General features: G+C 44.2%; 1 protein-coding gene across 3 annotated transcripts in view; it reads right to left on the bottom strand.

Moving 5' to 3' along the window:
- Positions 1 to 379: 379 nt before the first annotated feature.
- Positions 380 to 14,776, bottom strand: part of TYRO3 (TYRO3 protein tyrosine kinase) — a 41,470-nt gene continuing 27,073 nt past the window's right edge. For all 3 annotated transcript variants that reach the window (XM_041716634.2, XM_041716635.2, XM_072930001.1), the window contains 9 exons: positions 14,515 to 14,615; positions 13,471 to 13,566; positions 11,667 to 11,747; positions 9,925 to 10,017; positions 9,092 to 9,213; positions 8,687 to 8,796; positions 7,124 to 7,283; positions 5,643 to 5,779; positions 380 to 2,801 (listed from right to left, as the gene is read on the bottom strand). In XM_041716634.2, coding sequence (XP_041572568.2) covers positions 2,426 to 2,801; positions 5,643 to 5,779; positions 7,124 to 7,283; positions 8,687 to 8,796; positions 9,092 to 9,213; positions 9,925 to 10,017; positions 11,667 to 11,747; positions 13,471 to 13,566; positions 14,515 to 14,615 — 1,276 coding nt within the window. In that variant the 3' untranslated portion in view covers positions 380 to 2,425. The remainder of the gene's footprint in view (positions 2,802 to 5,642; positions 5,780 to 7,123; positions 7,284 to 8,686; positions 8,797 to 9,091; positions 9,214 to 9,924; positions 10,018 to 11,666; positions 11,748 to 13,470; positions 13,567 to 14,514; positions 14,616 to 14,776) is intronic.

The raw sequence follows: 14,776 nt of genomic DNA, 5'->3' as shown, positions 1-14,776 counted from the left end.
CTTTTCCACTGAGAGCACTGCCAGTAGTTGGATGGGTGCACGCGACAATTTTCAGGTAGGAACTGACGCCAAGGTCTTGCATTCCTGGGTAGGAAGCACCATGTCCCAGAAAGGGCTTTTCCCCAGGTTCCTGCAAAGCAGGGGCCACAAAGCCTCTGTTTGTGAAACCAGTGGCCCCTGCCCATCAGATTTTGGCCTTCACAATCTCAAGGCTGGAGCAATGCAGAGTAACTCACCTGGGCAGGCCAAACAGTTCTCTGCCCCAAGAAGTGGCTCAATCATGCTTGGTGAAAGAAGAAAGATGACTTTCAGCTGGGGCTGACTATGACCCACACAGTGAGTATCATCACACGTTCTGCCACATTTAAGAGGCTGCGACTCAAACACAGTACAGGTTTTATTATTAAAAAATGCATAAAAACTAAAGACATGCTTCCCAGAGTTAGAGTCTATATGTACATCTGCATTTCCTAGGCAGCTGCAGGGAGTGTAGCCTTCTGCCCTCACTGCTAAAGTGCACTGCACAGGTTTTTGTTACCCTTAGTTAGGTGTTATCTTCTCACCTGCATTTACAGCATTCCAGCTAAGTGAAGAGAAAACCCTGTACTGCCCGGGGTGTAAGATGGTAAAATTTGTATCTGTGACTGAGAAACCATACTGAATTTTTGGAGACCCCTCTGGGACATCTCTGTTCAGTTGGAAACTTAACAGAAAGGACCCTTGCTCAAGTCCCAGGCTGAAATTCCCCTTCTCTAGGAAGGGTTCTCATAAGGGCTGAAGCTTGACCTGAATTTTATGTTTAGACCCCAACCTTACAATAAGCAAATACTGAGTATTGAAGAGTGGAGTGTTATGATACAAAGCTGAAATCTCATTTGACTTTTTGGTCCCACCTTTGCCAACCCAGTAAATGCTGACATTTGTGGTATTAGTTTGAGGAAGTGCAATGTGGAATTCTAAGAAATACTGCCAAGTTTTCAGTGCAGTGAAAATAAAAGAAATAAAGATCTAGCAAATATTTAGGATAAGTAGAGTAAGATGTAACTGCACTTCCTTGCTGGGAACCACTGCACAAAACAAATGCTGATTTACAGTAAAATATTAAATTATTAAAAACCACATAAGCACTTGCAGTTACAGTGAGTCAGACATGCTGATTGGAAAACAAAACAAAACCCAAAGAGCAAACCCATTAATTTTGCCCTGTCTAGAAGGCTGCAGTGATACTAATCCATGTTTTATGTGACTTTTACAGCATGCCAGAAAGCCTCCTAAATAGGAAGGCCAGTGGTTCTCAAGCTTTTGCATCATCAGGCCTCTATCTTCCGAAAGAAATCTTCCAATTGATCCCTCCCCTCAACACACATCTTCCTGAAATTGATTTCACATGTCACTGTAGCAGCTACAGTTCTTCATTATTTGAAGAAGACATAAAATTGAGAGAATCCAACTTTGAAGCAAATGCTGAATCCTGCACCTGCTGAAACTGAGCAAGTCTGTCATTCTGTATCTCAGTCTTCTTCCTCTCCTGGAGGGCAGCACTTAGCATTAACACTGTTTCCCCATACTGCTGTTAAGTCCTCTCTACACTGCTTCCTTTCCATTCCTTTGAAGTTGGATTCTGCCCTCACACAAGCCAGCTGCTCTCCCTCCCTTTGCATTTTAATGTCAGCTGCAAGTCTAGTCAGGCCTGAACTGGCATCAAACAGAAGAAAAAGAAAGACATAAAAAAAGGTACGTGGGGAGAAGAGGAATGCTGGATTTTCTTTTTTTTCCTAATTTCTTTGCTCACCAGAACGTCTGAAACTCTTAAAAGAGCCCTGGGCTGAGGAAGCGGCAAATGTCACTGCATGAAATGAGCCAGATGTTCAAATTCAGTGCTGGGTAGGAGCAGATCCACTGATCAGTTTGAGAACCACTGAGGTAGGCAACAAGTCCAGGCAGTACTGCTGAGTGAACATGAGGGGAATTTTGCCCTCTTGTCCTGAATGACAATATAAATACCCATCAGAGTTTTCAGGGGTACCAGTCCCGAAGTCACACAGCCAGGATTGAAGACAACATCTACACAAGAGCAAGCACTGACTGAACAGAAGGTGTATTCAGCTCTGCTCCAGCATTCAGTGAGAAGAAGAGCACAGACTCTGACTGCCGCCTTAGCTCTGAACTCCTTTCAGCATGTTGCGGTCAACATGTAACCCTACTGCCTCCCTCCCTAAATCCAAGGGGTTGTTGGGGTTGCAGTTCTTCCGAGCTATTTGCCACCTCAGACCACACAGGTGGTGAAAGCTACAGAAGCTGCCCAAGAGCCCTGGCCAGTGCTATTCAAAGCCATTCCAGATCCAGCATCAGAGCCCCAGGAGACACAGCACCATGCTGCACAGATCCAGTCCCAGGGAAGCAGAGTGTCACTGCTATGTACAGGCTAGCAACTTTTCTCTCCTTCTGTCTCTAGCTCATACAGAAGGCTTTTGTCCTCCCCTTCTTGTCCATCTGCATGCCTTTCACCCTCAGCATCATCTCCAAGGCACAAGGGGCTCATGATGTAGCGATAGTCACTTGTGACAGCAGCAGCTGCCCCAGCAACAGTCTCTTCAGCATCCATATTTCCAAAGGAGGCGTGCAGGCCAGGATCACTTGCAGATGCCTCTTTGTCCTTAGCAATGTTGACATAGAGAGGATCTTGACTGGAAGAGAGCGTGGACATCCTCCCACGAATTATCTCCAGCTGGGACCGGAGTACTCCAAAGCTGGGCCGTAGCTTGGGCTCAGGATGCCAACATCTGCACATGAGATCATAGCTGCAAAATGGAGAGAGACACAAGAGCACTGAGAAGTGGAGCAGCCACGCCCTGCACTTCTGAACAGGGGGTCTGGGCAGTGAAGCTTAAAAAACACAGACACTTCCCCCAAAACCTGTCAGCTTTGGCCTTACACAGGTCACACAGTATGGATGGCCATTATGGGTCTAATTTCTTGTTTCTTCCCATTTTCAAGGGCATTCTCCCTTTGGTCAAAAATGTTATTTACACAGGATCAAAACCCCAAAAGCTCTGTCAAAGTATGCTGAATTCCCTGGTAAAGCCTTTGTTCTGCTGTCTCTAGGGAGCTAGAATAGGACTTTGAGTGTGACATCACCTAATAATAGCTTTTGAATTTATTCACAAAAAGCACCCTCACAACTTCTGCCTCAGCTGGATCCATCCCTCCAAATTCTAGTTCAAGAGCAGATAAATCACAGGAAGAAAACAAAGATCAGACTCTGGGAGGTGCATGTTATTTCCAGAGTATCCTTTCTTTCATGCCATGTTACCTCAGCTCCCAGAGTAATGGAAGTGTGCTGCTGTTGCTGCCTGACAGGTTGTCAGCAGGACTGGAAGAAGGCACGCTGGGTTTGTTTAGAGGGCTATTAAAGAATAGACAACAGCTCCAGTGCTCGAAGAGGGATGCTGAAATGGCCTCTCAACTACAAAGGCACCACCTCAGTACAGAAGACATGTTCAGGGCCATTACCAGGCCCAGGTCCCATCCCACAGCCTTCCTCCTGAGGCCCTGCACCAGCTACCTCAGCTCTGTCTGCCCCAGGGCCAGCACGAGGACACAGTCACTGGCTCTGCTGGGCTGCGCTTGGGCAAGGGAAGAGGAGCTCTCCTGCCCTGTGGCCGGGCTTGCAGCTCAGTGTCTGCGCTGGCTGCCCTCCTGCCGGCCAGGCCCGCGCCCGGAGCGCTGCGCTGGAGCATGGCCAGAGCCATTGTCCTGATCCTCTTTGTGCAGCACCCACAAGACTGGCAGCTGCATTCCTATGGTGTTATTGTTGCCAGTTTTGCAGGGAACAGGAACAAAGCACAGTGCTGGCGCTGAAAAACACTGCATACAAATGAACCTCAGTTGAACTTGTAAATGGGAAAAAATCTGATATGGCCTTTACTGGGAAATAAAGCATTTCATGATGGGTTTTATTTTACTTTTTGTACTCCTTGTGATCAGATTTACAAGACTGTTTCTGATCTCACACTATTATTACAGAAAGCTTCTATGGTTCAGTTGACTTAATCCCAATTTACATCCCTCACAAACAGTAGAAATGCTGCAGATAAAACAGAAACTTCCAATTCTGCGCAACCAAATTAAATACTTGCTTTTACCTCTGCTGTCCATCAGAATAATCCATTTGAATGAAAGGTAGAAAAACACTGGCTGTACTGAATCAGCCCAAAGCTCCCTTTGCCCCAATACCCTATGCCTGACAGAATCCAGTAGCAACACTTGGGGAAAGCATGTAAGCTGAGGGTGAGCATGTAGTGAGATTTCTGATATACTCTCTCAGGTCTCAATAACATGTAGCTCAAGCACCTCACAAAACTATGGTTTTCAATAGCTTTTGATGGATCTTTCTCCAGTGCCTATCTAGTAGGTTTTTTAGTCTCTATCTCTACTTCTGCATCTCTAACATCTTACAGCCATAAGGTCCACAACTTGGAACTAAAGCTCCTCAGAGCAGTCGAGATGCAGACATGTAATTTATTTAGGCAGTGATATTACAATGTTTTCATTTATACTCAGTAAAAGTTAAAATAAACTGCTGAGAAGATAAAAGTATTAATCTTTAGTAACATGAGTACAGATTATTCCCTATGTAGAAAAAAAGGAAAAGGAGAAGGCAACTACATTAAATAATCCACCATCAGACTAGGAGGGAAGAAGGAGGAAAGTGGTCTTAGACCACTAAAATCAGTGCTTATAGTTATATCTTGCTTTGGGCACAACACACAGAAAAGAGATCCTTGCTTGGGCCCTCACTGAAATAATTTCACTTTGTACAGGCAAGGCAAGCTTTTACCTTGGGATAAGTTATGGTGACACTCCCTGGGGGATTCCCAGCCCCATGTGAGGAGACCAGGAACCTCCAACCACCACCCATGGAAGAAGTACCTCCTTTGACCTGCTGGTGAAGAGTGATCCCTTGGCAGCAGGATTGAGGCAGGAGCACAGGCTGCAGGACATGGCTGCCTGCTGCCCTGTGGACTACCTAGGACCCTTCAGTAAGTCTGAAAATGTCTGCAACCAGAATCTTCAAGATTGTCCTGGATTTGTTCCTAGATGTAATTTAAGGTGGGACACGGATCTACACAACTTTAGTTTGTCCCATCTGCTCTCTTCTCTTTCAGCCTGCTATTTCTGAGAGTAGTAGATCAAAATTTGAAAAGTGGGCCAAGCTTTGAAAGACACATGCAGGCCACTGCCTCTACAATCCAGTTTCCTTGTAGTCTTGCTAGACTGCCTCTCTTTTCAGTCTTCAGGCTGTGCCATGGAACTCACCCCTTTGCTCAGATGTTGGCCTCAGAAGGTAGGGTTCAGTGATTCTGGAAACTCAATTACAGTTTCCACAAAGCCAAGAACTGCTAATGTTGACACTTTTGAAACCATTGAGCCAAGTTAGCTGCTTGTGTAGTTACCACAGGTTCCTGGGAGCTCTGCCAACAAAGAATATCTAGTAGCTAACCCAGAGACTTTCTAGTGAATGGCTCTGTGTACTGGAAAGTGGAGAAATTCAGATCAGCATCCCAGCCAGCTGCCTCTGTTTCCTTCCAGCAAGCCAAATTTATCCAAAAATCATGTCAGCAGGGTGAGGAAGTACTCACACATCTTCCAGGCACTCCGGGGGCTGCTTCAGCCTGTTCCCACTGATGAGGTAGTTGTAGATTTCTGCATTCTCAATGCCAGCATAAGGGGTTTGCCCTCGGGTCACGATCTCCCACATGGTCACCCCAAACGCCCACTGAAAGAGAACAGCACACAGAACAAGTGAACAGACCGTTCCCTGCTTGCTGGGCTTGGTTTCAGTGTGCTCAGACTGTGCTGGGTAATGTCATCTGAGCAGCAGACATGCAAGGACTATCCAAACTCTAGCTGGAAAACAGAAATTACCCATATGATGCTGGCACATCATCTTAGGAGACAGCTGAAGGTCCTGTCCATCCCCATCCTGCAATGGAGCAGGGGAAGATTTGGGAGCTACTCCTGTCTTCCACCTGCAGACATTTCCTACTTATGTTCTTTAAGGTATGTGGTATCAGTTTTTTGCTTCCCAGGTAGAAGAATATTTTGGTTTGGGGCTCACAAATCAGTTCCTTAATTCATTTAACCAGATTCTGAGTTTCTAGTAATGTACAGGTACAAGTGAAAGCAGAATTTAGCCAATAAGCAGGGCAAGGAATAAACCACTTATGGCTCACATTCTTTTCTGCTCTACACTGCACAGCTGTACTTGTACTTTTCAACTAAACTGTAAGGTTTGTGGGTGCAAAAAATTATTATTTTTATAACGAAATACCTGTCCAATGTTTGAAATGGGGGGAACTAATGATCACCAATCACTAAACCCTGTTTACAGTGGATGCAGGACTTGCTGGGCAACACAGCAGCCACATTACAAGGCACTCTTGGTTATCTCTGCAAGGACATTGTGACAGGGATAACTGGAAAGGCAAGACCACAGGACTGAAGGACAAAGCTAGAGTGAAAATAGATCAAAAGGCAGCAAGAAAGAGGGAAGATGGTATAAGAAAAAAAAAAATCCCAAAAGGAAAATAAGTAACAGTTTCAGATGAATGGGTTTAGCCTTGCTCTCCAGAGGCAAAGGTATGGGGAGTGTCTAAGCACTGATGTATTCAGATCTACGAAGTTCCACCAATGCCTTCTGCAGCACAGAGTACCTTTGCTGCATGGTACTTGTATGTAAGTGTGTGGGTCACACCATTTCAAATGTCACCTCCAAACTGTCAGGCAGAAGAGAAAGGAAAAAGAATAAGGGAGAAGATACTGCAAAACGAGAGGAAAAGGAAGAGGAGAAGGGGAAAGATGAAAAAGAGGATGGGCTAAACACTGAAAAATAAAGAAGAGAAGGACAACAAGAAGAAAAGGGTTGGTGTCTTCTGCTGCTAACCACTCTCATATCATTTTAGCCTTGAGTTCTGACAGCACCCAAGGCAGAAGTAGCATCATCCCTCAAACACAAGGTAAACTCCCTTTCCTATCACCAGGGCCTTTTCCCACCCTCAGTGGGATTCCTCCACTCCAGCAGGAATACAAGTGGTCCCCAATGCACCGGAGCAAACCTCACCACATCGCTGTGCGTTGTGTACAGATTATCAGCCAGACTTTCCAGAGCCAGCCACTTCACTGGCAGCTTGGAGGCACAGCCCTGGCGGTAGTAGTCTCCACTGTAGATTTTCTTGGAAAGTCCAAAGTCTGCAACACTCACGTTCATGTTCTCATCCAACCTATGGGAAAGTTTTCACAGTTGAGGAAAGGAAAGCATTTATTAGCTATCTCTGGCAAAAAAAAAAAAAAAAAGGTATATGGCTGACCAATAATTACACAGGAGAATGATTTCATCTACTTGGTGACCAATGTGAAATATCTTAGTGGTCTCAAACTAGTTCCTTCAGACTAACAGGGAACTAATCATGACTAAGGAAGTAAGGAAGTGTCTAGGCTTAGATGGTCTAGTGTCTTACAAAAAGCAAACTCAGATAGTTCCTGTTTCCAAGATTATCAGAGGACATCTGCAATTCTCACTGCTATCACTAAGGCCTGCACCCCAGGAAAACAAAAAAATCACAGGGCGGTTGCCTAGACTGCCTATTAAAATTGCTCGAACTGCTAGATCTGAAACATCTCCTCTTCAGGCCTGGTTAATGGTCTGAATTGCTCTGTCACCCACTTAAACCTATACATGTTGGCAGATAGTCCAAGTAAAGGCCACAAACACTTCATGCTCCTGGGCCTTATAAAGAACTCACTCCCCAGAAGATGTGCTGAAATAGGCATTCAGCTTCCTCTGGAGGATGTCTACGAAAATAGAAAATCAGTATGGGTTTCTCATAAATGTCAAAGCAGGCTAACCCATCATTTTTCATCATAACTATCAGGCTCTTTGTTTGTACATCTGGACATAGAAATGCCTTTGGAAATCTGTGTCTCATTGTGGATTTTATTGGTTGTTGTGGTTTTGTTCAGAGGCAGGGTTCTGCTGTCACAATGAGCTGTTCCTTAGTACGTTCTCAGGGAAGGAGCAGAGTGTAAAGGATAAAAAAAGGACTTTTCTTTCCTTCAAAGCAGTCAAGGTAGTTTAGTGTCAAGAACAGTGAAGTGGATCATACATGCAAATATTTTTAGAGGCATTCTCCACAAGCTTTCAAGGAAACTACAGTTCTTATATTGTGATAATCAAGCCCTTAAAATAGATACCAGAAACACACACTTCATGATATAATGAAAGTTCTTTTCTCCTAACACAGCCAAACCCATTCTCTCCTGCTGGCTACTTTTTATTGTGGAACAAATAGCCTATGCTGACACATAACCACTGGAGTGGCTAATTACAAACACATACTGTAATCAACCCTATGAAACTCTATCGGCAAACCAATTATAGAAAAGCTCTTTATAAAAAGGGTCTGTTTGAAAGATCAGTGGGACTTGAGGAGTTGCTCCCTGCTCCCAGCAGCACTACCACACACCCCACCACAATGACCACAACTCCCCTATGTCTATTGTCAATTAATGCAAGGATCAGCATTCTTAGACAGGACCCCTCACACTTCTGTCATGCAAAAGGTTTTTCATCCCTCCCTCACCCACTCTGGTCTTTCTTTTCTCTAAAAACTCATGAATCACTTACATGCAGTTCCGAGCTGCAAGGTCCCTGTGTATGAAATTTTTTGAACTCAAGTACTCCATCCCACTGGCAATGTCAATCATGAACTTGAGGAGTGTCTGAACAGGCAAATTCTGCAAGAAATAACAGTGTAGGTTCTATTCCTGGAGGCTTTCAAGCACATATGACAAAACTGCCACTTTACAGAGCAGGGATGGGGAATACAGGGAGGGGATGGGATGGATTGGAGGAGCTGGTCCCCAGCATGCATGGAATGAAATACTTTAAGATCACATCTCACAACTTCCTCTGGTATTAAAATCCGATCACTTGCCAGTGCCTTTGGAAGACCAATCCTGACCTGCTCCAAATGCATTCTGTGAAAATCCCTAACCTCCCAGAAGGAATTCTACAGTAAGACAGACTTACAAATGGGTTTTCCCCAATCCGTGACATCAGCAGAAAAGCATGGAGGTCTCCATGCTTCATGAAGGGCAGGATCACCATGGGAATTGGGAGACGGCCCTTGGGACGGCTTCGTAGACTGACTCCTGATGAGGACACACACAGCAAAGGAGTGTTAGCAAACAGATTATTCCCAGGAGGAATCTTACAGGCTGCTGCACTTTCCTCATACAGATCTGGAGTGCAGTTTTGGTGGGTAGATTCAATGCTCCAAGCTTCTATGATTTTATGCCAGGTGCTGCTAAGATGCCTCTAACCCTGTTTGCATCAGAGGCTGTACTAAGAGCCTAGTGCCTCTCAGCCCTTCTTGCAGGACCAACTATAAATGTTTCTTGGATCACTCCAGACCAGAGAGCCCCAACCCCAGGCTCTGCAGAGCAATCTCCACATTATGAAAAATACCTGCATTCCAAAGTGTCTAACCAGGAATGTCTTGCTTCTTATTCAGTATTTTAGAAAGGCACAATCTTCCTCCTATTTGTAGCCTACCTGCCCACCTGTTCACACTTCACAGCAGTTCAGACATGTTTCAGCCAGCCAAAGTCTCCCTGATGTATTTGCAAGAACCAAAGAACAAGCTTAAATAGGAGATGGTTGTTCCTGACGTGTGAAGGCAGATGTGGGGAGCATCAAACACACTCCAACTCCCTGGGGCCTGGGAAGGAGCAGTGCTGACCTACGCAGGACTCCAGGCAGCACAGAGGAGGCTGCACCAGCACTGCTGGGGAGAGTGAGGTTGTGTGGGATAATGCAGGAACATGAGGTGCTCTGTGGCATGAGCAGCAGCACTGTCTTACCAATCAGTTTGGTGACGTGAGGGTGGTCAAACTCCTTCATACAGGCAGCCTCTCGCAGGAACTCCTCAATGTCTGTTGAGGTGAAGATGTCCGCTGGAAAAAGTGATTATAAGTTTTCTTTCTTTGTAGGTGGCTTCAAGGGGCTTTACAAATAATGATTGTCAAAAGCTTGTTCTTTGTGGCACAGCACATCTTCTCAGACCTATAGCTAGATAAGCCATTTTACAACAAAGCAGAGCCTGACTCTCTCTCCTGGGACAAGCAGCAGTAAGCACATATCAGGGACACTGGTTCGTGGCAGAGTAAAGAACTGCTGGTTAGCAGCTCTTTTGTGAGTTAAAACTTCCCCTGAAATTGTGCAAACTGTATGAGGGTTCAAGATGTAAGAACTAATTAGGTGAAAGAACTTAACTACAATTGTCAAGGAGAGGAGACCTCACGCAAATGAAAGATAATGATGAAACTGAGGAGATGGCTCAGAGCCCATGACTGGTACAGCAGGGCCCAATTCATCTCTGACAAGGAAGCCATGAAAGATAAATGCTTTTATGTCCCTTAGCATGATTAAGTCTTATAAGGTGCTAGAGCTAAGATTTCTTAAATAACCATGCTACTGGACAGCTTGGACCAAATTCAGCAGTAATATGCATCAGCAAAATTCTGGAGTAAATTATTTCTCATTGCTATGATTCTAGATTTTTGGAAATATATCAATATAATCAAGAAGTATCCCAGCTGACTACTTCCACCACTGCTGTGGCTGAATTTAGCAAGAGTCCTCCAGTCCTGCTGCAAGATCAGATTCAGACCTGTAGGGGAGTGTTCACATTATCTACTTTAGGCAAGTAATTTCAATATAATTCAGAAGATAAAAAGAGATTCCCTTTTTACAGTCAGTGAAGAAAGGAAGGTGCCTCTGGAGGCTGACAGCTTGTTCCTTTCCTAAGTTAGATGCCTGAAGGGAGACATTCTGACTACACAAAAGCTTGCGAACTGATTAGAATTATTGTTGAAAGTGGATAAAATGATACAATTTACACTAGAATGGTACTAAGTGTATTTAGTACAAGCTGTTACTCTGTGACAGCTAACTGAGCTCCAGAGATAAGTGAGTGTGACTGCTTTCAGTCAGTCACAGTTAATTTTTGCCTTACAGGCAAAAGGGATCAAATAACGTAGGTTAACATACATAAGCACATACATATGCACGTTTCCTTTGATTTCTACATATCTCTTAATTGCTTTTCTTCTTACAGACTTCTGCCTGTTAGTTGCCCTTGTTATGTACACTCGCCAAATGACAAATCAGAAGGGAGCTGGACTGCCCAGTGAAATGTGCTGACTGAGATGAGTTAGCTGGTCGCTGCATTCAGCCCAAACACTCTTCTGTTTATCCCAGGATATGTGCTTGCAGGAATACTGTTCTTTCACTGCTGAATTATTAGGGCAGAGCAGACCTGTCTGAACTGTCTGTGCTACATGATGTAGTGGTTTTGGTTGCATTCACCATGTGCTACATGCTGTAGAAGCAACTAGGTAGTATAGGTCCTTTCCTGAAGAGTTCCATTACAAAAAGACTGACATGAAGGGGATGGGAGACAACATGGGTAGAGTGGCTGAGTGGGAAGCTCAGAGAGAAATAAAGAGCAGTAGGGGATATTTGCTGAGAATAGGACAGACAACATTTAATCCTTCCAAGCTCTCTTTTCTTAAGTAATTCAGGTAGCCCTGCTCCCACATACCTTTCAGCATCTTCACTGCCACTTTCTGGAAAGAGCCATCATCTAGCTTCAGCAGTGCCTCTCGAACTGACCCAAACTCCCCTGTAAAATTATCAGAGTAGGCAGTGAGGGAACAGCTTCTTGTGAAGAAAGTATGATTCACAGCAGATTCACTTCAGGGGTCATTGGCAAAGAAGCTGAGTATCCATAAGAAATGCTCCATTTTTCATTCTGCAGTTCCAGACAGCAGCTTTTGAGCACATGTGTGTCTAGAAGAGATATCACTACCAGTAGACAGAGCTCACTGTACTGGCAGTCCAGAAGGAAAAGGAAAATGAGAAGGGAAAAAAGCAATTTCTGACCAGATAGGTAATGCAGAGACAGTTTAAGCTAGGCAGACATTTCTGGGGAAGCCATATCATGAGGGGTGAGTCTGAGTGAGGTTCTGTTCAGCGCGGAGGGTCTTTGCTGAAGCAGCAAGTGGATGGGTTGGCTGAGGAAGTTCTTAGTATTGACAGCCATCAGAGCTGAATGATAGCACCAGGACTCAACCAGTTGAGACATGGTCAGCCTCATCTCTCAAAACTCAGAGAATTACTTCTATGAATCACAGCTGACCAGAGAAAACATAGAGTATCTACTTGTGTGTGAGTGATATGTTGATTCACAGAATGCAATATTTTGCCTGGGCGTATTCTCTAAGGGAGTTAAGAGGAAATGCAACAGGCCAAAACCTCTTCAAAATATTTAGCCTAAAGAGTATTTATACCACAGCCTAACTGCCTCTTTGCATTAGATCTGGCTCTAGATTTGCTCTCCCTAATTTTGTAACTGCTTATCTCACCCACAGTGCATTAGTATGAGGAACTCTGATACAGAAAAGGAAGCAAAATACAGCATTTAGTACACCTGCCCCAGAAGTGTTATCTTCCCACTAGCTTTTCAACAGCGTCCTTCACTACTCTATGGCATGTGCTTACTTCACAAAAACCATGAGCAGTGGATCTGACCACAAATCAGGAAAATTGGAAGGAACAAGGTATTTTGTGCTGCTTCCATACTACTGAGCTGTTGTTCAGCTGTAGAACCAGCAGAGCCCAAAATAATGCAGTTATGTCATCTTCTAACATGTAACCTAGGGTTATGGCAGTGGGGCTGACAACACAGACCAGATTATGCCAGCTGGCATCCTCACACAATGCGGGGGGCTGCCCTGGGGACCCTCGGCAGCCAATATCAGTTTACCTGCCACGGAAGCAGCCCAAAAGGGTTGAAGTAGGATCCCAGAAACTGGTCAAGAGCTAACACTCACAAACAGATTACACAGCTGCTAATAACTTAGCATTGTTAAGCCCTCTGAGACCACTTCTGCAGGAAGGTCATCTTCCTGCTCTGAAAGAAACACATTTGTTCTAGGAGGGATGGAGTGGAAGAATGCTCCCTATAGAAAAGGGTCAAAAAAACCTGCAATAAAACTAGTTTTATAAAGAAAAATGAAAAGGTGAAGTTTAATTGAATATTCCTTTGTTAAAATCTCTGCAAGAAGTTCACACACCAGTGAATTAACACTACTTTGGAAAGCAGAGCATAGGCTGCAGTTCCTGATTGTGTAGAGCCATATTACAGGAATGGCTTAGCCAATATCCTGTTAGTTATGCTAAACCTCTGAAATGTTTTATCCCAGCGGAAGGGATAGTTCCATTTAAATTTCCATCCACATGCTGGAGTGAAAATGGGCTGCTTGTAATTGCTTCTTCCTACTCAACAGTTAAAATAACACAAGTGGGATTTTCAATGTAAAGCCTTGTTCAGTTTTTGTTCTTACCCTTGCCCAACATTCTTCCCAAGGTGAACTGCTGTTCCTGGATTAAGACATCTTTTAGTTTTGTCTTCAACTCATCACTGATCCCTACACTCTCCACTGGGAAAAAAAAAAAAAAAGACAACAAAACAAATGAAGCATCAAATAAGGGATATTTAAATATTTTGTCACAACATCAAGAGTCACCTGTTCTAATCTCCATCTCAAATATGATTCCCACACTGTAAGCAGGAAAACCTGAAAAAGGCAGAATTCCCTTCCATGTCCTCTAGCCTCACCACAGACAAGCAGCCAGTAACTTTCAACCATCAGAAAATGTACTTACAGTACTTAAAGGGAGAGGGCGTGATAATACTACCCTTAAACATTCCAAGAACAACAGGAATACAGAAATAATGTAAAGAATGCCGAGAAGACAAAATCCAGTCTGAAGGGCCACTGACAGACACTGGTTCATATGGCTTAATTTAAGCTGATGGAGCTGCACCATTTTAATGACTGTCTGGAGCATCATCATAACCCAGCTATGCAGTGCTGCCATAGAGAGCCCTGCCCTTGCTGAAGCAGGAGACAGAAATGGTCACCGTAATGGAGTATCTGACCATTCCTGGGAGTCAGTCTCCTCTTTGATAAGTTACTAATTCCTGGCTTTCCAAGACTGATTAATTGGTTCATGCTTGTAGCACAGCTCAGCATACTGAGTTTAAAAGAGTCCTGCTAATATTGTTCAGTCATATTTATCTCATCACTGGGTTATATTCCAGTTGGAGGAATCATTATAGCGTGAAACTGGGGCAAGGGAGTGGTGAATTTATGTCTTGCATTAATATACATAATGACTGTAGCTGTAATTAGCAAGGGCTATGTAATTGGTATGGAAACAGCCGTTCTGGCCTTTCACCTCTGCAATTCACAGCGTCTAAACCTCATTGTAAATTAATCCCATGTTTTTGATCAAGAAACATCAGTTTCAGTGAAAACAGAGAGAGCATTGTAAATGCATGAACACAGCTTCCCGGGCAGAATCACTCAGGCCATTTTACTTACATGTTGCTTCAATGAGCTCTGGGCCCTCCCTGTTGAAAGACCTGGCAGCTCTGAAATGGACTGCTGGATCCCCTCTGCCAACCACACTGCCAAAGGCATGGCTAGAAGGCAGAAAAGACACACAGGACCATGATTACATGGGCCATTCACTTCTAAAAGGGTGTGTTGAACAGTATGGATGATTTCTCGCCCCTTGCCATATAAATTCTTCAGACTGTTTTGTTAAAGAGGGTGTATCTGGAGAGGAGGAACAATGGGTTTA

This window comes from Taeniopygia guttata, chromosome 5 (genome assembly GCF_048771995.1).
Source record: "Taeniopygia guttata chromosome 5, bTaeGut7.mat, whole genome shotgun sequence".
NCBI classification, from domain to species: Eukaryota; Metazoa; Chordata; class Aves; order Passeriformes; family Estrildidae; genus Taeniopygia; species Taeniopygia guttata.
This window is presented reverse-complemented; position numbering and strand designations above follow the sequence as displayed.